The following is a 24,081-nucleotide window of genomic DNA, read 5'->3' on the forward strand; positions in this document are numbered from 1 at the left end:
TCTTTATGTGCTTGTGAAGGGAAAAAACAAAAAAACAAATATTTAGATCTTACTTTTTTTTTCAGTGGAAAGCAACAGGAAAGCAGAATATGTTAAATAATGCCAAAATTGGCCTGAGCTCATCAGCTCTATTTCCTAATCATTTGACTTAAAGCCTAAACAGTTAATAATATATTACAGATATATGCACATTAATTATGAAATGGAATCAAGTTTCTCTTGTTGGAAAAGTCAAGTACTAAACTCTCTAAGCCCCAAGGGCCTTCTCAACACCGTCACGCAATAATTCTGTAGAAATATCTGGGTAGCATTAAAATGGCTTAGTTCCCATTTTCTCACTTCTCTCAGTCTAGGGTTTGGCATGAGAATAAAGATGAGATGGAGACAAGATGATGTGCTCACCATGGCTGCACCCTAAATGCACTGTGAAGGAAGTTATGGTCCTTGCTTAGCCAAGGGAATCTTAAAATTTCCTTTCAGGAAACCCCCCAAATCATAATCCAAGAGGGACTACTGGTTGTCCCACTGCCTCAAAATATATCAAGATTACTTTCTAAGGTAAGACACTTCCCATCTATCAGGAACCTGGAACTCCTCTGATTATGCGTTACACTGTACAAAGAAATCCATGAAACCATCTGGGATAAAACTGTAACTGCAATTACGCGGAAACATTCAATTGTGCGTGAGCTCAATAAAAATATGCTGTTTTAGTGTTGCATAGGAAATACTTGAAGGCTCCTGTAAAGAATTTCCTGAATTTAAAAAGTATACCACACTATGATTCAACTAATAAATTCCAAGTATGTACAAAATATTAATGTTAATATTAAATATTTAATAAGCAAATATTATTATTAAACAAATTTATTCTCATAAAATTGGCCCATGCCTGAATTCAAGATATTAAGATATAGATTAATATGATTAAAGAATTTATTGACTTTTAATGTACAATGTTCATCCATCAGCACGATGATTCTTCTAAGATTAATTTTTTATTAGAATTCACTGTATGATTGCCTTAAATAAGACTGGAGGGACTGCACAATCTACATACAGAAAATTCTCATGTGTCACCACTGGTAGGACAACAATCATATATGCCATCCTGAATCTTAAACCAGAAAACCATAGAATGCCTTAAAGAGATGCATTCTTCAAGGTGATAAAGGCATACTGAACTGTGACTAAATCACAGAGTTGTGAGGGACGTAGGGAGGGCAAGAAGCTGAAGCAAAGGAACGGTTCCTTGAAAACTGTATGTATACTAAAACAAGGAATGACTTTCATCTTTTTTTTCTCCAGGCATTCAGCACAATATATCTATGTAAGTCGCCCCCTAATGATGACTACTTACAATGTCCTGCCCTTGAAAACACTATTATAATGAAGAGGCTGATATGTAAGTCTTTTGTGCACATATGAATATTCCTGAAAAGAAGGGTAAGCATTTAAAATTTAAGTACTTACAATACAAAAGACTCGACCAATTTGCTCTCCTACAATGCGTAAGATTAAGTATTCTCCAAGCATGCCCTATGGATATTATCAATTTGCATAATTTGTGCCAACCGAATGAAACAGCAATGATGTCTGAGGAAATTTGCTTTTACTAGCTTACTAATAAATTTGAGAACAATTGTGTTTATTTGATACTCATATTTCCTTTTCAGCATATTCACTAAAACGTGACTATCTATAGATGGTAAGCTTACAGATGACTTATTTCACATATTTTCCACTTTCTACACTTAGCATTATTATTTTGTTATTAATATTTATCTTGTTAAAATACTAATACAGAAAGAGATCTGGAATAGAAATGAAAAAGACTAAAATTCTAATGAAAAAATGACTACCAGACATGAACACAACATTTACAGGAAAGGAAGTAAGAATAAAAATATGAAAAGATGCTCAGCCTCACAAAAAATACCCCCAAAATGTCAATTAAAATTGCACTGAGGGAATTTTTTTTTTGCCTATTAGATTTCACAAACATCAATGTCTTTAACACCACCCATATTGTAAAAGCACAGAGGAAAGATGTACTCTCATACTCCACTGGCCTGAAGAGTACAGAGTGGTACTACCACTGTGGGGTACAATCAGACATCATCACCCCAAATTACCAGTACAACATGCCCTTTGACAAAGATTTACATTACATAAGCAAAATGGTGTCTCTATGGAGTCCTATTTATTTAGTGCTGTTCATAATAGGAAAATACTAGAATTGATCAAGTGGACTTCAACACCAAATAGATTAAGTAGATTAAGGAGCATACTTACAATCAGATAAAGGGAACTATCAAAAAATAAAGGAGACTCTCTCTGTGCACTCATGTGGTAATCTCACATGTGCATGCATGTGTGTGTATACAAATAATATATGCTTAATCAACTGCTTCTAGACCACACACTAGAAACTAATAACCCCAGCTACGTCTGGGAAGGAATCTAGCAATAACTGGGAAAGGGTTGGAGGAAGACTTTTCATTGCATACAATTTTGGAGGTTCTGTTTGGTAAAGTTTGAGTCCTTATAATTTTGAAATAATATTATTTTGCCTTTCAGTTTGCATGGTTATTTGGCTCTTAACTATAGAGAACAAACTGGAGGGAAGGTGGGTGGGGAGACAAGTTAAACAGGCAAGGAGTAGTAAGGAGGGCACTTGTTGTGATGACCAGAGATTGGGTGTTGGAAGTGATGGAAGTGATGAAATCACTAAATTCTACACCTGAAACTAATATTACACTGTTTGTTAACTAACTGGAATTTAAATAAAAACTTGAAAAAAATGATGAATGGTGTTGGGCTGAGTCCAGGATTCAAAATTCTATTTCCTTAGAACTCTAAAACAATCAACTCATGATCCTCTAGTGTCTGACACTCATTCCAGTAGAGATAATCATTCTCTCATTAAGAGAATTTTCTCTTTCTCTTTGATTTTCTAATATTCTCCCACAGTGTGTCTAGGCGTGGGTCTCTACTTATACCACTGTGAGCTTGGTGACTCGTCCTTCGATCTGGAGGTGCACATCTTCCTTTATTTCTGGAAATGTGATTGTGATACAGAAAAACTATCTGTCTAACCCATGTTAGACAAATCAACCCAAATCGCTGAATTAAATAACACTCTACACACCATCTTAAAAATACAGTCACCAAGGCGCACAACATGCAGAATGCGCATAGTTCGTACATTCCTCCCTTGTCTTGCTACATGCAATTCTTTCCAACGATCAGCCTGTGTGTTAGCCAGGAATCAGCTGCATTTGCTTGAACACACATAGGTACAATATTCTGTAATCATGTAATTTAATCTGACACTAAATATTAAACAGCAAAATACAAGTGCAAAAGCGTCTCTGTTCCCTTGAAATTTTTGGAAAAGCTTGAGAAAGGTTAAGTTGCTAAAGGAAAATGACTCTAATTTCATTCGGGATGAAGCAGCTGTAAAAGATACGAAATTTTTAAAAGTCCAGGATTCTACACATAAGTTATGCTGAATGTGTCTTTAGTTTTTCTTCCAAATATAAAAGTCTATATTGGAAATGGTTTGTATGCCTACTGGGTGAGGTTCACCTGTAAGACTTCACATCCAAAGCTTGGCTGATAAATAAATAAATATACATATTTATTTATTTATATGATAAATATTTATCATATAATATTTGATAAAATAAATATATATTTATATATAAGATATATATTCATATCATATATTATATGTATATATACATAAGTCACATATATATGTGATTTAAATTAGATTCAAATGTTTAGGGTACATTGCATGCATTTTAAAAATTCTATCCTTTATAAATGGTAAATAATCAGAAGTGTGCTCAACTTATACAGTACTCACTGTATAAGTGTGTTTATCCTGGAGTTACTTATAAAAGTGAAAAAACTGGAACAACAGGACAATGGTCAAATAAATTACACTACACTCACATAAACAAAATTCTATCCTTTCAGTTATTTTTTAAAAGTTAACAGCTATTAAACAAATTTGAACATCCAAACCTAGGATTCATGGCTCACAACTTTTCTTTCATACTATTGACACATTTGTCCTTTATATTATGTTCTGGGAGAATTTCTGGGCCTGATCTTCTAGATCAGAAATTTACCTGTCAGTTCACTGATGGAGTTTTTAATTCTAGTGACAACTTATTTTTAGATCCATTGTAACTAATCATTTTTTTCTGGACAGCAGGTATTGCTGTATTTTTTAAAATTTATTTTGTCAATGAATATATATCCGCTCTTATGCTTCCATTAAAGTCTCCATTTATTCTATTGATTTTGTTGCTTTGTATATTAACTGGCCAGAGTTTGATGACTTTCCTTCATGCAGGTCATTTTCGTAAAAGTGTGATATTCTTGGGTGTCAGCTCATATCTTTTTGATTTCCCTGCTCACCTATCTGTGGTCACTCCTCAGGTTATTTGATGAAACAGGTGGGCCACCTGCTGAGGGCAGGGAGCCAATAGATCATCTTTTGAAAGGGGAGATGCTGTGTCCTCTGGTGTCACCAACATGCCTGGGAAAGCTCTGTCTTTGTCCTCTCTGTTCTTGCCTAGACACGCATATGTGGATTCCAATGCTGGTCATAACTGGACATGAGAAAAAGTCAATGCCACTTCTGCTCCCTGCATTCCTGCTCCCTGCACTTCTGGTAAAGCCTCCACCGTTCATGGAGGCTTCCTAAAGTCTCTGTGTTCTCCATGAATCCAGCCCAAACTGTTTTCAGTCTTTCAGGAGATATTCAACATGTCTGAGTTACTAATGGCATTCTTTTATAATATTGCTTTAGATTTATTTAGAAGATCTTTTCTGTGGCTCCTAGGACTTGGCTTGAACCAAGAAGGTGGATGTGTGAGATTAGTTGGCAATCTTTACTTTTTTTTATTTGGATGTTCCCAGTTCTGCTAGTGTACAACCATTGCCCCCACCCTGCCAGGACACTCTCCCCTCCTGCCTTAGTACTGATACCTGAGAAAGTGCCTTGCTGGAATAGATATCCTAAAATATTTAACTCTTCAAAACTTGCTGTGGCATCAAATACTGTGATACAAGAAAGAAGGAGTAAACTGCCCAAAACAATTGAATTTACACAAGGCTGCAGATTCTCTATAAAGAGCTAATCAAAATGACTACTGTATAAAACTTAAAAATTAAGGGGATAAAATTTAAGTAGTCACTCTTTATCATCCTGGAAGGATAATCCAAATATTAATGATAACCATTTCAACAGTCCATTGTAAGGAAACCACAGGCAATGTGTGTAGTCACCTAGTTTATTCTGCTTAGGTGTGCTTTTAAAAAAGAAAAACAAAAATAAAAACAAAAACTAATGTGTTAGGTAACAAAAATTGTTGTTACTCTTTCATAAAATTTAATTTGTTGCATTTTTGTATTTTAATTTTTATAGACTTATTTAAAACATAATAAAGTACTGTATATGCTGTATTTTGTCCAGTGATTTTTACTGAGTGCTGACTGGGAACCAGGTATCTTACAGTGTTGTGAAAATGAAGAGAAATGTTTAAGAAAGTAGCATCAGAGCACTTGGGGCATACTACATTTGTAGCTATCTCAGCTGTTGTGTTTCCCTGTTTCCATCTGTCACTCGCACACCAGGCTGGAAGCTCCTTGAAACATACATCAAGGCTTTTTCATCTCCTTTTTGTATTCTCCATATCTGCACAATGTCTTGCCCAGAAGACTTATTTATCAAATGTTTCATTGCTTAGTATTAGGATATTTATGTGCCCGCTGGATCTACTATGTGGCTCAGATAAGATTACTGTTCAATATTAGTGACTAAAAAGGGTAAACAGAAATAGCAAGAACACTTCATACATCTATTGCTAGATATGCAAATAAAATTTGTGTGTTTTATAAATAGGAAAAATGAGATCCAGAAAGATTAAGTAGTTTGAAGAGGCAGCTCCTCATCATATACCCAAAATATCTATTCTAGCACTTCCCCTTTCGTTGCACAAGCAGACTGGTATCTGGAGAATGAATTGGCCAACCTTATAAATGTTTACCACTGTGCAGAACTGGGTAGTTGATGATCTATCTCCCCTGATAGAGACTCTTGGATCTTTTCAAATATACACTAATCCAAAAGGTGTGGAGGAGTTCAGGCACCAGAAGACAAAGCTAGCTGCTAAAAGAGGGGAGGAGACAGTACACTTAAATATCTACTCTTTTCTAGGAAACTAATGATCAGAAAGCTTTCACTTACTGGGAAGAAGGAAAAAAAAAAAAACAAAACTGTTGCAAATGAAAAGCAGTTGCATTTATAAATAATTCACCCCCACAGAAAGTCAACGTGACTCCTCACATTAGAATTAGAGAATCACAGATTTCTGGAAATACAGAATACAATGTAGACTTCTGATAATCAATAGTTTGGAACAGCCCATAGTCTAGCAGACAAGGCTTTTGAGATCTGATCTCACCAGATATTTTAGGGTCATTTCCCCTTATTGGACCTTCTAGCCCAGTCACAGGAGGTTCTTATTTTCATTTCCTTGATAGGTCTCTACTTTTATGTCTTCAGCATCATCTCTCTACCTAAAACACGCTTTAACCTTGTTCTGCCTGGGAAAAGTCTCCTCATGCTTCAGTTGAACTCTACTTTGGGACGCCTTCTCCACGTTCCCAAGCTGGATCCATCTCAGGAATACGATTTGATTCAGCACCTCGCTGCTCCATAGATACCGGGTCATAACCACTTATGTATGCTGTCCTTCTCCTAAGAAGGAGGATATAGGATACATTAAACATCTAATAGAATTTCAATTCTATCCTCCAGTTTTTAATTAAATCATCCAATTCTCTCATTTAACTAATGAAAACTGAAGCCCAGAGAGGTAAGGGACTTGTCAATTGTCAGGGTACAAGCCAATGTCAGAGCTCAGATAACAAAATTATGCTCTCTTTCCTAATCCACCCTCATAAGGGAAAAGGGGCTGGCATGGTAGAGTCTGGAGTAACAAACCCACTCTTCTTGGCTATCTGCCTAACTTTTAACTCAAACGTCTGACTGCTATACTGTATTGCTGGCAACGTCAGATTTCCTCAATAACAAAGACTTCCCAGTTCAGAACATATACATATGTGGCTAATAGGAAAAGTGAGTAAAAGTCCAACATGATAAACAGAGAGGTATGTCAAACTCCTATTCAGTCTATGAAAAACCTACTCATAATTCTAACTTTGCTCCCTTAAGTATGGAGAGAAAGCATAGCTCATTTGGAAAATGTGACCAAAAGCCCACATTTCAACACAGTGAAATGCTTTATCCCCTATTGCTTCTACCACACCAGGAACTTTCTATATGTAATTATTTAATCCCTGGCCAAAAACTAGTGGACAATGAAAGCCCCACAAAATGTTTCCCCCAGTGAAGTGTTCAAACATCAGTTCCACAAAAAACATTTTTAAAAGCTTTTCGTGTGTTTTTTCCATGCCAACTTTTTTCACTCATGGCTAAAAATGTCCATATTTGAATATTCATCATTATGAGCATCTGGTAAAATATAGCCCTGTCCAGCAATTTACATCATTGGACTATGAGACCTTAGGAGGGCATAGGTAAAAATTTCCAGTTTCATTTTGTCTGGATTTTGACCATTTTTTTCCATTTCATGACTTTGGGTGGCTTTGATTGTGCGGATATTTTCTGCTCTCCATTTCTATTAGATTCTTCTAGAAATGAGCAGGTTGTTTTCAGATAAGTCCTTGTGGATTTCATCAATGGCTCATTAGAAACAGCAAAATGAAGTCACAAATCACATGAGCATTTTCAGTATCTTGTGGGTTTTGTATTAAACCAGTAATAAAGGCCACAATGATGATGGATGTACAATAATGTGAAGGTACTTCATGCCTCTGAAGTGTACATCTAAAAATGGTTAAAGGGTAAATTTTATGTTATGTATACTTTACCATAAAGTAAAGGCCAACTTACAGGAGGTAACAATTATCCCCAAACCTGGGTCAGGGCAGAGAAGAGAAAATCCAAAGATGATCTCCATTGTTCAGATAGCGCAAATGTTTTCTACTTTCCCATTCCAACAAGCCTCTCAGCAAGGTTCCCACCCCTTCTACTTTCTACCATGTAGTGGAGAGGAGAAAAGCCAACTCCCACCATGTAAAATGTAAACCTCAGGAAAGAAAAAGTTAAACTACAGAACCATGACCCTTTGCATACCGACTGGGTTCTAAGGTCATTCATCCACAGCTCCAGGTCTTTTGGTGACTCCTCCACTCCTGTCCCCACCCCCACCCCCGACACCGCTGAACAGGTGTCCAGCGTGGCTATGCATGTGTTTAAATTCTAGACAGCTGTCAGAATGTAATTCCCTAGAGAACTGTTCTGACAACTTTGAAGTAGGACATTTAAAAAAAAAAATTTTTTTTTTATAATAAATGCAGAACTGGGGGTGGGGGCAGACCCGGGGGAGACTCTGCAGTGAGCAGATTGGCTGTCTTCCACACTCCGAAAAGACACCACGTGGGAAACCAGAAAGAAGTAAAACCAGTGGGAAGAGTTACCAGGAGGCAGTTGGATACAGTAATCAAGAGAAACCTATAACCAGGTAGAAGGAGAAGACTGTTCATCCACCCAGTTAGCCTTTAGATTCACTCACTGCCCTGGAGATGTTCAGTGGGAGGTAAACCGGTTAGACTTCCAGGGAGGTGGAGACAGGGGTGAAGTTCAGGGCGACCACTTTGCAAGGGGATGAGGGATGGTCAAACCAGCCCTGTGTGTGAGGGGAGAGGGCGGAGTGGCGGGAAAGTGGAGAGCTCGGAAGGAAGGGCGCTTACCAGGCCACCTCCACAGGTGCTGAAAGAGGCCAGCGAGCCAGGGTGCCGCAGCACCGCCCCGGTGTAGAAGCAGGAGGCGTCGGGCGGCGCGGGAGGGCGGGGGGCGGCTGTTGCCCGCGTTGGGCCCGGGCCGGGACTCGGCCGCTGTTCCACCTCGAAGCGCGGCGCCAGGAAGCGGCCATCTCTCCGGAGCAGCAAGTACAGGTCCCGGGAGAAGGCCGGGATCCGCAGCAGTACCTCGTCGCCGTCCGGCTCTGCTTCCTGGGCCGGGGGAGGAGACGGGGGTGGCTGTGGGGGCGGCGGCTGCCACGAGGCCGGGGCGCCCGGGGACAGGGCGGCAGCCCCGCTGGATCCCCGCGGCAGTTCCTGCGATTCGAACTCCTCGTCCTCCTCACCCGCCGGCGGCGACGGCGGCCGAGGCTGGGGCCGGGGCTCTGACTGGCCCTCCGCGGGCTCCACCGGCGGCGCCGGGGCCACAGAGCGCACCTCGCGTGAGCTGCCGGCCGCCTGCGCCCGGGCGCCTGCGCCGCGCGCCCAGCCTGGGTCCGCGCTGCCCCCGCTGCCGCCGGCCGCGTCCACTGGCTCCCTGCGCCAAAGTGCAGGAAACACGACTTCCCACTCCTCGCGGTCGGGGGCGAACTGCAGCCCTGCGGGCGGGGCAGACAGAGAAGTGCGGGGCTTAAAGTGCCGCAGTTCCAGTAGCACAAGCATTCCCAGGCTCACATTCGGTTCTGACACAAGGTTCTCGTGTTAATGTGTTGGAGACCACCCGTCTAGTCCCTGAAACTCTTGCAACCCCTAAAGACTCACGATCAGATTACAGACCCCAGCATTTTCAAAATAAAAGTACGATAATATGGGGGGAGGGGAGAATGAGTGGGGCAGCAAAGTTTGGTGACACCACTTAGTTGGTGACGGAAAACCGGTGCAAAGACATTACTTTCTTAAGCATATGTCAGAGCAAAGCCTCGCTATCAATTGCTGTACTTCCCCGTTTTCCTCCAGGTGCTGTAAACCCAAGTATTACTGCTCTCATTAGAGGAAAGCTAATCATTCCACGATGCTTAAAATGAGGTCGAGAGGAGTGCATTTCGCTCGCGATCATGACCCCCTCATCTGCACCCGCATGCTCCTTTTTATTGCTACCCACTGAGCCCTGCTCACCGCGCACCGGCTGCACCAGCCCAGCCTCCCCTTGCGTTCTCGGTTTCCTCTGGGGAAGTTGGAAAGCCAGCCGAAAGTCTCGGAAGAACTTACCTGCAATGATCCCATTCGACAAGACTCCCAGCTGGTAAAGGAGGCAGCAGCAGCAGATGTGAGTAAGGCGCATCTCGCGGCTCTTTCCGGGACCGCGCTACCGCGGCCGCGGCTCCCTGCCCCGCGCGCGCCTCCTTGCGCGATCCACCGCGGGCGCCGCCGCCTCCCCGGAGCGCAAGGAGGCCGGGCGGCGAGTTTGCCCAGGCCCTTTGTCTGCCGGGGGTGGGAGGGGGGTGCTGTGTGACTCCGAGAGGCTGCCCGAGCCCGGGCGGGGGTGGGGTGGGGTGGGGTGGAGGGAGGAGCGGGGGCAGGCAGAGCCGCGGCCCCGCAGCGCTCTGGCTCCCTGGCGAATTAGGTGATGAGTCTATTTTCTGTGTTCTGGACGTTGCGAGAGTTTCCGGAGCCCCACAGGATAGACCCAAAGTTCAGGAGCGTGCCGGCAGGCGCAAGGCTGGCAGTGCTGCCTCCGGACAGGAGGGAGGACTGCCCCGCGCGGGCAGGAGCGCCGCGGTGTCCGAGCCGTGGCTCGCCGCCTGCACCAGCGCAGAACTGCCAGGAGCGGTTCCCAGCAACCTGGTGTGCCAAGCTCCGCGCACGACTCGGGTCCGGAGTTCTGCGAGCTCTTACCCTGAGAGGCGCGGGAGCGAATTTGTGGCGGGATGAGGAGGAGATACGACTCGCGAGGTGGGTGTGGTGGAGAAAAGATTCAAGCAGATCTGACAAGAAGAAGGGAGCAAGGGGTGCCCGCCTCTTGTGACTTTGTGGGACAAAGGTCCCAGAAAAGCACACACGTGCTTACACACCGAGTTGGGGTGGGGACCCAAATTCCCTAACCTGACTGCTGATTGGCCATTCTTGGGAGGCCGATTTGCATCCTTACTCTGCACCCACTCCCACCCCCACTCCCCAGCTGAGGTGTGTGCAGGTAGAAGCGCCTCCCCAGTCCATCCCACCCCCACGTCCCTCCCTCCCCAATCTTCACATCACACAAAGCAAAACTTACTGCAGGGTTGAGCACAAAGCTGTGGCCCCACTTCCCAAAGACTTTGATTTTTCCATTCATCTTTGTCTCTAGGAATTTTCTAAGCTGGGAGATAATGTGATTCGTCATGGAGTGTGCTTCAAAGGTTCCCAGGACAGTAGACACCCTGACATTTCAGAGCCCCTTATACCACCTTATCTTTCAGGCTTCCCATTCATCACTGCTATCAATTTCCATCCTCCTCCCCTTCTCTGGCTCTCATACACACACACACACTCTCTCTCATAACAAGGGTGAGATTAAAGGGACTAACATTAAATATTGTATGTTAAAGATCTCATAAGGTGAGATTATTTTGCCTTTTTTACTTTTTGTACATCGAAAATGTATCTTTGCTCTTTCTGTCTTTTGGGGGGAATGCAAACTTAAATACTCTTGCTTTCTTTGTCACAGATCTTCAGGGTCCCCACTCCCTTTTGCACACCTCTTCCTTGGCGACACCAAACATTTTCACATCAGACTCAAGAAGGTTTGATCTAACTTTCTCTATGCATCCTCTGTACTAGGCCAGTCACCTAAAAATTAGTTCATGCAAATCAGTATTTTTTAAAAGTCCAACATTGGGAGATTGGTTCCCCACATCCTTTGTTATTTCACCTTCTGTTCCTTGTGTCAAAGGTGACTACTATGCCTTTAAGGGAGGCAGACTATCTTATTTCAAAGTAAAGCCATTGTTTGAATAAGCTGGGTCCTAGAATACTTTCTTTGAGTTGTTTTGGGCTTAAAAACAAACATGAAGACACTCTACGGGTGTTTGTCAAGAGTGCTCTGCCTCCCAACCTTGTCTTGTAAAATCCCTGGAACTGAACAACTAGGTGAGTGTGGATTTCCAGACATTCAAAAAATATCTGGGTTACTTAGAAACCTACACACTCCTTATGGGACTCAATTATACAGACTTAAAACTAGGCAAGAAATCAAAGGCAGTTTATTTTTAACAAATATAGCAAGTATTAAGGCAGACAGCTAGTTTTACTGAAACATTTCCACCAGGATATACAAATTAAATAAAATGTTTCTTATATCATTTGAACAATGACAATAAAAATATAAGAGTAAAGTTTGAGGAGGAATGTATATTGTCTATATTTACTGGAATACCTTTGTGATTCCTTAAAACTAGATGAGGTTTGATATGATTTGGTAAATTTACTCAGAAGCACATGTTGTCAATTTAAGTTCCCATCTCTGTCCTTTTTTGTTCCTATTGATACAGGATCCCTACAAATCTCTAATGGTAGAGGTTAATAGTGATTGTTACAAAAAGTTTTGCCTAATTTCCAGATAATTCTGATCTTTCTCCCATTTGACGTACTGTTATATTTATATATTTTCTAAGATTTTTTATAAATCGTGGTTTGGTGTACATAGTATACATATTTCTTCTACTAAGCTATCTTTTTTTTTTTTTTGGAAAGGTAGGATTTCTTTTATATATATTTTTTACATTTTTAAAATTTGATTTTTAAGTAATCTCTACACCCTTCGTGGGGCTCAAACTCACAACCCCAAGATCAAGAGTCCTGTGCTCCACTGACTAGCCAGCCAGGCACCCCTCTTTCATATATACATTTTTAAAACAACACTCTGCCTAATTCATTGATTTACACTGAATAGCTGTGGAAATTCTAAGGAGATTCTCAAAGATCATTTAGAAGACAATAGAAATTGATTTCTGTATGGTATTTCATTCCCATTCTAATTCCTTAATCCAGATTTACAACACTAACTCTGTTGGTGATCAGCTACTATCAGCGTGATTTATCCGGCTTCAGAAAGAACAAGCCTAATAGAGAAATAGAGAAAGCCTAATAGAGAAAGGAAGTTTTTGTGCTCTAACTAAAGAGACTTAGATGTGCAAATAAGAGCATCCCTTAAAGTGCCTTTGAGTGTGTATGCATGTATGTGAAAGAAAGAACTAGCCTGATTTGGAATTGAGTAAATTGTGCATGGTGAAATCAAGGAGAAAAGGCAGGACTGTGACATGTGTGTGCATTACTAACCTAAGAGGGAAGAAAGGAGCAGCTGGGAAAAATATGTTGCTTTAGACAGGTCACTACATATGTCACCAGATGGTAGTTAGCATCAACCAAACACGGCTTTTATGCACTGAAGGTAAGTGACAAAACATCAGAGTAAGTGGAACCAACTGTTCTTACCCACAAGGTGCTCACATGTTGTATTTTATAAACCATGCTTCTCTACATGAAAAGTTGGCTTTGATGACTTCAGCCCTTCCTCATTCCCTCAACTCACTGGCCCTAAGCCTCTCACAACCTAAAGCTAATCTTAAATCCTTTCCCCTCCAGAAAACCTGAAAATATTAAGAAAATACAAAGAATGCTTTCACTGAGTTAGGTGAAGAGGCTTCTATGCACAGTGAAGAGAAATCCAAACAGAACTCTGAAGATGAGCTGAGTAGGGAAGACACAGCAAGATGACTAGAATTTACAGACCAGAGTGTCAGGGAGAAGGGAGCAGTATAGAGAGTATAGTAATTTTCTACTGCTACATAACAAACTGAGTAATTTAAAACAGTAGACATTTATCATCTCACTGAGCATCAGGAGTCTAGGAGTAGCTACACTGGATATTTCTGGTTCAGGGTCTCTCACAAGATGGGAGCCAAACTCTTGACCAAAACTTTTATTTCTTAAGACTTAACGGAAGAGAGAGGTTCTGTTTTCTAAATCATGTGGCTGTTGGTAGGAAACTTGCCTCATGAACCTCTCCATCTGGCTGCTCTATCATGTATTCTCTCGGAACAAGTGATTCAAGTGAGAGAGTGCACCCACACTGCAAACTTTGGTCTTTTTATAAGCCAATCTTGAAAATGGCCTACCATTATTTCTACCATATTCTGTTCATAAAAAGCAAGTTACTGGGACACCTCGGTGGCTCAGCTGATTAAATATCTGCCTTCCATGCTCTGGTCATGATCCCAGAGTCCTGGGATCTAGCTCTGGGTCAGGATCCCCGCTCAGCAGGTCATCTGCTTTGCCTTCTGGCCCTCTCCCTGCCCCTGCTCATTTTCTCTCTCTCTCTTAAAAAAAAAGAGAAGAAGAAGAAGAAGCAAGTCACGAAGTCCAGACCATACTGAAATGAAGAAGTATAAAAGAATTCATGGATATATTTTAAAAACTATCAGAGGACATCTATGCCTCCTAACCATAAATTATTTGCATTTCTTCCATATGTAGAATGCACTCATTCCTTCCCAGGGCCCTCAAAAGGCTCATCGTATTAAAGCATCCCCTCAAAGTCCAGAATCTCAATCTCAACTGTGTTATTAGGTGTGCATGAATGTTTTCAGCAACATACATTAGATAGAGCTCCTTTAATTCAGTCTTTCTCCCACTATAGGCTTCTGAAACTAAAGGTACAGTATTTACCTCCCATACACCCAACATACTGTGGTGGGACAGGCAGGGATAGCTGCTCTAGCCGTTTCTGTTCCAAAGGGAGGCAAAGGAGAAACACAAAGGAGTCACTGGTCCAGGCACAAAGGGGCCTTTGCTCTGTGGGAATTCTAAAATCCAAGTAGGAAAATGTTTAAAGTTCCTTGATTATGTCTCAAGGTCTGGGGATAATTCTCCATGGTACTGGGTCTTCCCCTGGGAAATGGTTCCTCCTCTGAGTCATCCTTCCATTTTCATGATAGAGTATATGCATTTAAAACTGGTTAGTTTTCTCACCTGGCTTCCTGACAGTAGAATTTATGGATCCAACAACTCCGTATCATTTTATATAGTCTCTGCCCCTTTTTGTCCAGAAATACTTCTTCACATTTAACTGTTTTTCAAACTTTGCAAGTATTCTGTGAATCTTTATGGGTTTTACTTTCAATCCATGAGACCACACTCTCAAATCTCTTCAAGATAAACCCTTCTCTACCTGGAGTTTCTGATGGGGAGCTGATGAGAACACTAAGAAGTGTTCTTAGATTTGTTAGAATTCCTAGTGTTTGGTCAAAAGGATCTGGGAGACACAACGGAAACACATTAGAGGACCTTCACTCCTACACAAAAATGCTCTGAATGTCCAAGTGTAATCTCAATGAGTTCTTAACAAAGGATTTTATAGTCCTGCCTTTGGCTTCATCATTATGCCATGCTTTCCTGAAAATGCCCTATATTTCCTTTGTGTTCTGAGGCAATTTCTTCTTAATTTTAGCATTAGTTTACAGAAAAAGAAGCTTAAAAGGTCCAAAGCCATCAGGTCCTGGCAGCTTTTTGTGAACAACCTTTAGTTTCTCTCCCTCCTTTCACATTTTCTATAGGCAGGAAAACACCAAGCACCAACTTCCAAAATATTTGGAAATTCCCTTAGCTTGAAGAACAAGTACATTAGGTCCATTTTCTATAGCAGACAGCAGTCTTCCTAAATTGAATGTCAATGATGTAAAAATATTCTCTTTTCTTTAGTTTACAATAATATTTACCTCATTTTCCTACAAACTCTTAGCTGTAGCCTAATCCAAGCTCATGTGCCTTAAACCAAAAGCCTTTTCAAAGTATTAAAGAAATTACATTTAGAATTAGTTAGAAACCTTGGAAAAAGAGATCTCTAGTTCCAGATGCTTTCAGTGAGTACTGAACATTTATTTTTAAAGTAACACCAGAAAATAGAACTTTGCAACTTAATTTACAAAGCTGGCATTACTGCCATACCAAATCCAGAGAAAGCCAGTACAAAAAACCAACATACAGATTAATATATATCATGAATACAGAAATAAAATCAACAACTAGCAAATTGAATTCAGCAGTATATCAACAGAATAACATAATATGGCCCATGAGATGTATTTGAGGAATTCAAGGCTGGTTCAATATTCCAAAATCAATCAATGTCATCATAACAACAAGCTATAGAAGAAAACCTGTGCAACTATACCAACTGATGAAAAAGGGCATTTAACAAAATTCAATATCTGTTTATTATTAAAACTCTCAGAAAACTGAAATAGGAACCGAAGGGAAATTCTTCATCTGGAAAAAGAAGATCTGTTTTTTAAAACTCAGATGAGAATGAAGGACTGAATAGTATCCCTCTAAAATTGAGACCAAGGCATGAATGTCCACTCTTACCACTCCTATTCAGCATAGTCTTTGAAATCCTAAATGATGCAATAAAACACTTAAAGGAAATACCAGTAACGCAAATTAGAAAAGGATAGATAAAGCTGTCCCTGTTTGCCAATGACATGATTGCCCATGTAGATAATTCTCAAAATAAATGCAAAATAATTCCTAGAGTAATGAGCAAGGTCACAGGATACAAGGTCAATGCCAAAAGTCAACCATATTTTTATATACTAGCTATGAACAACTGACAACTAAAAATAAGTTTAAATACCATTTACATTAGCTCTCAATGAAATACTTAGGTGTAATTCTAATCAAATACATACAGGATCTGTATGCTGAAAATCACAAAACAGTAAAAAATAAAGACCTCAATAAATGTAGATATAGTGAGCTGGAAGAATAAGCATATAAAAGGTGACAATTATGCCCAAAAGTTCCTTTTGTTTATAGCAATTCCTATCAACATCCCAGCAGAATTCTTTTGTAAATATAGACAAGTTGATTTTTTTAATATACATGGAAACCATAGAAACTAAAATAGTGAAAAAAATGTTGACAAAAAATAATAAAGTCTAAATACCACCTGAGAACCGAATACCACCTCATATTAGTATTTAATCCACAGCTACAGAAACCAAGAAATTGTGGTATTCCATTGATCCATGGAGCAGAATAGAACCCAGAAATATTTTCCACAAAAGTACAGTCAACTGATTTTTGACAAAATGTGCAGAAGTAATTCAATGGAGAAAGGATGACCTTTTCAATAAGTAGGGTCACAACAACAGAACACCAAGGACAAAATAAAAACACTCAACTTGAATCTCATATCTTATACAAAAACTAATCCAAAATGGATCTTATATTTGAATACAAAATATAAGACTATAAAACATGAAACTTCTAGAAGAAAATATGAAACAAAATTGTTGGTCTTTGTAACTTAGGGTTAAATAAAAAGTTCTTAGACGTACTCTTTGGAAAAGAACAAAGAGTGTTTTTCTAGAAACAGAAATAAATATTAATAATAATAAATCCATTAAAAAGTGATAGATTCAACTTCAATTAAAAGCTTTTTTTTTTTTTTCCCATGGGTCACCTGGGTGGCTCAGTGGGTTAAAGTCTCTGCCTTCGACTTAGGTCATGATCCCAGGGTCCTGGGATCGAGCCCCACATCAGGCTCTCTGCTCACCGGGGAACCTGCTTCCTCCTCTCTCTCTCGGCCTGCCTCTCTGCCTTCTTGTGATCTCTATCTGTCAAATAAATAAATGAATTCTTAAAAAAAAAAAAAAAAAGCTTTTTTTTTTTCCTGAAAAGAATGTAAAACTGGTACACAAACTGGAAGAAGATATGTGAAAACCGCATATCTGAAAAAGACTTAAATTCAGTATTTTAAAAGATCTTTGAATTCACTACTAAGAAAACAAATAATCCAGCTAGAAAATGGAGGAAAAACTTGAAAAGCAAGTATATGCAGAACCAATAAGCACATGAAAATGTATTACATATCATTAATTTGTTAAAAAAAGGCAAATTAAAACCATGATTAAATATCATGAGATGCCTGTTAGTATGGTTAAAATATAAAATACTGACAATTCCAAGTGCTGACAAGGATGTGAATCAACTGGAATTCTCATACATTAAATGAAGTATTGAATGGATCTCAAAGGTATGATGATGAATGAAAGTCAATTTCAAAATGTTATATGCTCTATTATTCCATTTACATACTATTTTTGAAATGAGAAAATTATAGTGGTGGAGAACATATCAGTTGCAGCCAGGGATTAGATTTTAGAACAGAGTGTATCCATATAGAAGTGGCAAAAGGAAATTTCACTGTGATAATGAAGTAGTTCTGCAGCTTAATCCTGGCTATGGTCACACAAATCAATAATGATAATATTTCACAGAAACATACACATACATACACACATACAGAGCTGGTGAAATCCAAGTAAAGTCTGTAGTTTATTTATAATATTATATCAATATCAATTTCCTTGTCTTGATAATGTGGTATGGTTATATAAGACATTATCACTGATGAAAAGTGGATAGGGTGTGGATAAGAAATATCTGTATTATGTTTACAAAATTTGTGAGTGTAAAATTATTTCAAAATAAAACCTGAAGTAAAGCTTCTTCAAGGTACTTTAGGTTTTCACTAACACTCTCCCCAATGCTCACTACCCAGCTTCAAGCCACATTCACAATTTAAGTTGTTGTTACAGAAATACCTACCTCAAGGGGAGCCTGGGTGGCTCAGTTTGTTGAGTGTCCAACTGTTGATTTTGGTTCAGGTCATGATCTCAGAGTTAGGAGACTGAGTACCACATCAAACTCGGTGTTTGTCACAGAGTCTGCTTGTCCCTCTCCTTGCACTGCTCCCCTTATTCAGGTGCTCTCTCACTCTTTTTTTCTCTCTCTCAAATAAATAAATTAAATATTTAAAAAGAACCCCTACTTCAAGATATCAAAATATGTTAGAGCAATATAGTGCTACACAACAAATTACTCTAAAACTTAGTATCTGAAAGAAAGAAACAAACTGACAAACAAACACTTATTTTTCTAACACAGTCTCTTAATGTTAAGATTTCAGGGACGACTTATCTGGATGGTTGTGGTTAAGATTTCTTGCAAGTTTGCAACTCAGAAAGTGACCAGAGCTGCAGGCTACAGTCACAGATGACTGGCCTGAAGATTCTGGCCTCCTTTGGAGCAGCTATCCAAGAGGGAGCAAAATAGTATACCAAAGAAAGAAGCCACAGTGTTTTAATAACCTAACCAAGGAATTGATAACCCATTGTTTCTGCCACAGTCTCTTTGTCAGACATGGATCACTAAGTTTAACAATGTGAAGGGAAGAGAATGAAATTCTACCATTTGATGGGAGGAGTATCAAAGAATTTGTGGACATATCACAAAGAGAGAACTGTGGATGTTTGCTGAGCAAATTCTGAAGTAATTGTCTGTATTCTGATTTCTACAGGTATATGAAGAAATTACCAACAGTCTGGTGGGGAGGGTGGGAGGCAGAAAATAGAACAATATTTCAACTGCTGCATATCTCCACAAGCTAGAGTAGGAGGTCCTCATAATGCAAAGGTCATTTGAGAGTGCTCTCAGAAAATTATATGCTAAGGAGTGGGGCTAAATTAGCCCTGTAATTAAAATTGATTTGAGCTCATTCCAACAAGGATTAAAAGTAAGTCTCAAAATGATACATCTGATTCTAAGCAACTTAACAGGCTACTAGAACAAAGTCCACTATATTTAAAGTTATTATAAGAAAAAGCATCAAGGATGAAAAAATTTCATTGTGTGGCATACAATATAAAATTGCAGGCATGCAAGAAGCAGAAAAATATTACCCATCACAAGGAGGAAAATGTCAGTTAGTAAAAGTAGATCAGGCATGATGGAAGTAATGGAATGAGCCAACAAAACCATGAAAGCAGCTATGAAGTTATGCTGTAACTTCACAAGGAGATAGACAAAAACATGAACGTGATGATGTGGGACATAAAAAAGACTCAACTATAAATTCTAGAGATAAAAACTAGAATATTTCAAATGAAGAACATACCGAGTAGATTGAAAGCAGATAAGACCCTCAGAAAGAAAGATTAGTGAACCTGAAGACATAACAATAGAACTATCCCAAGTGAAGCACAGAGACAAAATGAACATCAGAAAACCCCAAAACAAGAAGTGTCTTGAATATTGGTGAGTTGTAGAATAATAACAAATGATCCAACATATGAGGAACTGCAGTTATAGGAGAGAAGGAATAGAAGGGGAAACTAGTTGAAGAAGTTAGACTGAAAATTGTCCAAATTTATTGAAAACTACAAATGTATATATGCAAGTGTGCACACATTATAAAAATTATGCCAATACATATCTTAATCAAATTGCTAAAAACAAAAGACAAAGAGAAAATCTCAAAAGCAGCCAGAAGAATGACACATTATGTAGAGAAACAAGAATGACAGCAAATTACTCAACAAAACCTATACAAAATGAGACAGGAAGGTAGGGGAATGGGAATCCTTGAACAGATACAAATTCTATAAACCTTTTCTCCTAGTCTGTGGCTTGCCATTTTACTTACAAACAATGTATTTTGAAGAGAAAACACATTGGATTTCTTTAAAGTCTACTTTATTCATTTATCCATTATGGTTTATCCTTTCCCATTTAAGAAATTTTTGCATGACTCAGTATCAAGTGTTTCTTTTTTCTACATTTTCTTCCAGAAGTTTTAAAAGCTTTCCTCTTACATTTGCCTAAGTGTAAATGTAACCCATTTTTACATAATTTTAGTAGATAAAGTGATAAATGGTTCATATTTTCACATATGGATATCTAACACGATTAGTGATTAGAGAAATAAACATCAGTTACAAATTAAAAGCATCAACAGATAATGGTACACACACAGTAGATTGGAGAAAATTTAAACTATTCATAATACCAAATGTTTGCTAAGATGTGGAATGAATGGAACTCTCATGCATTATTTATATATATGCAACATGGCTGCATAGCCACTCTGGGTAAAAAGCTTGACAGCTTCTTGTGTTTCTTAAATATATGTTTACCATATAACCCAGCAACTCAGTCCTAGATACTTACTAAGAGAAATGGATGTGTGTCCATTAGACTACTGGCATTTTCATACTTGCTTTATTCATAATTTCCCTAAACTGGGAACAAACCATATGTCCATGAAGTGGTGAAAGGATAAATAATTCTCCTGTACACTTCCAGTGGTTTTTCACTTAGCAGAAAAGGGAAACAAACTCCTGATACATGAAACGATGTGGATGCATCTCAAAAGCATTATTCTAGGGTGACATTATGTGACAGTCTAGAAAAGATAAAACTAAAGTGATAGCATATCAGTCCCAGGTACTGCTGGGGGCACAGAGGTCGAAAGAGTATGAGGAAATTTTTTGGGTGACAGTAATGTTCTATACCATGATTATGCTGGTTACACAACTGTGTTTCTCAAAACTCATTCCAACTGTACTTGTAACATCTGTGAAATTTACTGAATGTGAATTATAACTCAACAAACCTAATTAAGGAAAGACTTCAGATGAATATGGGACATTTCCAATGCTTCAATTTTAGGTATTGATAAGTATATGTATAGCAAATAGGGATTTTCCTCCAGCGTTCCCCAGGTAAGTAAGAGCTACCACCGTCTATCCACCCAGATGCTCTGACCAGAGCCCAAGAAGCCATCCTTGACCTATCTTCTTTATCACCAACATCCCATCAGTCATTAAGTCATGGTGCCTTTTCTTTTTTAAGTAGCCTTTAAATTCATTTTCTTTCTCTAGCACTTCTAATCTTAATCTGATACAGCTGTCTTTCCTTGATAACACCACAAATCCCAAGGTGCCTATCTAGTGTTCAGCATGTCTGCACCATGATCCAGTCTTTAGACTGCCGACGAGTGGTGATTTCACATGAAAATCATATCCTTGGAATGAAATCCTTCAGCAGCTTTCCATTGTTCACAGAACAAAATTCAACATCCTTACCATAACCTAAACACTTGGGTCATGTGAGTCCTTTCATATATTCAGTTCCATCCCACTCTACTCCTCTCTTTTTGATCTCTCTAAATGCTTAAAACATGCTATGATTTCTCCAGCCTCAAGACAGCACTGCTGTGCCCTCTGCCTAAAAGATGTCCCTTCTCATCCTGTGCTTTAGCTCAGATAGCTCCTGCTTATTGACACATAGCTCTCCTCTTGACTTCTGCAAGCCTCTAAGGATCAAGTAGGTCTCACTGAACTCTGCTATAGTAGGACTTTACTTCCTGCTCATAGTCATCCCTGATCTAGCATGTATTTGTAATTGTTCAATATCTGACTTGACCCAAATCCCTTGAACTGTCCCACAATTCTACTTAATACAAATAATCACCGTGTGCCTCTGAGACTATTATAAAACAAAAACATATACTACTGGGAGTTGGAGGGGGTGGGATAGGGTGGCTGGGTTATGGACATTGGAGAGGGTATGGAGAGTGCTGTGAATTGTGTAAGACTAATAATTCACAGACCCGTGCCGCTGTGGCAAATCATACATTATATGTTAATTAATTAATTAATTAGAAATATTGGCAAGTCAATATAATACTATATGATAAACAAAATTTTAAAATATAAATATACATAGACTTCTTCCTCTCTTGTCTTCCAAGTGGCAAGCTAAATTCCTCCTGTTGAGCACATGGGCTAAACAGTTGCTTAACAGGATAAAAGCTGCTCCTTCAAATCTATGCAGGGTAAAGAACTTTTTTATTAGGAAAAAATAACATATCTGGGAAGGAAAGAAGAGGTAACCAGAAAGAAAAGATTCTATGAAAACTAGCTTGGAACGTTTCATTGAACTTTTGGATGAAGTGAGACAAACTGTTACAGTGGCAATTTCTATGTTGTGACAAATGGGCTTTGGAAAGATTGATAAATGAAGAAGATTATTACAAGTCTCTGTGATGTGTTATATGGGTTTACAGCACTTTAAACCATATGAACATTTTATTGCTATTTCTTTGGAGGAGAGGGAATGTGGGACTTGCATTTTATTTGTGACTGTAACATGAGGGCATGAAGTGTCTCAGGTTTATTTGGAGTTTAAATAAAACTCAACACAGGAATTGGTTCTACCTAAGCAGGTATTTTAAGATTTTTTTTGTTTGTTTTAAATAGTAACCAAGGCCAAGATTAAAATCTAAAAATGGGGATCCTCAATCCTTGAAATAGTAAAGTCAGTTACAATAAATTCTTCAGCTTCATCAACCCCGAAGACTATACTTCAGGCTTCTACATATACCACTTACATGTCATGTGGTAAGTTTCTGTGCCACTGGAAGTTTACAGAATTATTCCCAGACAAAAAGGACCCTTAGCAAAAAAAAAAAAAAAAAGAACAATCTTCCATTTCTCTCTCGACTAGTGATCAAAATAAAAGTAGAATTTCATATTAGTGAGCTATGAGGGACATTTCCTTTGTTGAGGCTTTGGCTGCCCATCATTTGACCTCCCTTCACTTTGTCATGGGAATCCCACAGTTGAGAACATGCTGGGATGGGAGGGCATCAGTTCCCACTAAAGTAGCCCAAAAGTCCAGGTTCTCATTCTCCTTATCCACTGGGGAGCAGGCTCTTGACCTAGGTCTAGTTATTTGAATGTTCATAGCTGGCAGAACTGGAACAAGTAGCACAAAGGAAAGAAAAACAATTTGGAATTCCTTTTAACAGCAGTGGCCAGTAGCTACGGTGGCAGTGGTGCCAATACTTTGTTCTGTGTCCCAAGCCGGTTGCACAAGCATCCCACCCAGCTATTCCAGAGCCTGGGCCTGGACTACAATGAAGCTGCCCAGCTTCCTGGGGTTTCTGCCTGCTCTCAGAGCTTGGATTGCTAGCCTTCCCAGCCATTAAGCTACATGGCGACATGATTTTCTTAAACACTTTTCTCCTAGAGCTAACCAGAATCCCATTTGGTGGCTACAAGCAAGAACCGTAACTTAAATGGTTGTCGCCGAGTGGGCTACAGTCCAAACATCCTCAGAAAAAGCTAGGGAGTTGGGCATAGTTGGGGTTGGAGGCACTGAACATTCTGTAGGTATTCATCAGTAGGAATCTGTCAGACCATGATACACAGTGACAAAGTTTCTCTTTAAATTATTTTCTCTGGTCTACTGAAATGAAGTGTGCACAAAGACCAGAATTTTTTGCAACCATATACTTAGTGCATGGAATTTAAGTTGGGGCGGTGGGCGGCCTGGGTGAGGGGGGTACCT

The 24,081-nt window shown here is 39.4% G+C and overlaps 1 protein-coding gene across 1 annotated transcript in view; it reads right to left on the reverse strand.

Annotated features, from left to right (window-relative positions):
• The window catches only part of ADAMTS19 (ADAM metallopeptidase with thrombospondin type 1 motif 19), a 244,146-nt gene extending 233,948 nt beyond the window's left edge, over window positions 1-10,198 (reverse strand). The window contains exons 1-2 of the mRNA XM_044228322.1: window positions 10,117-10,198; window positions 8,860-9,506 (exon numbers count right to left, since the gene is read on the reverse strand). Of these exons, the coding sequence (XP_044084257.1) occupies window positions 8,860-9,506; window positions 10,117-10,189 (720 nt within the window). The 5' untranslated portion in view covers window positions 10,190-10,198. The remainder of the gene's footprint in view (window positions 1-8,859; window positions 9,507-10,116) is intronic.
• Window positions 10,199-24,081: the final 13,883 nt, after the last annotated feature.

This window comes from Neovison vison, chromosome 1 (genome assembly GCF_020171115.1).
Source record: "Neovison vison isolate M4711 chromosome 1, ASM_NN_V1, whole genome shotgun sequence".
NCBI classification, from domain to species: Eukaryota; Metazoa; Chordata; class Mammalia; order Carnivora; family Mustelidae; genus Neogale; species Neogale vison.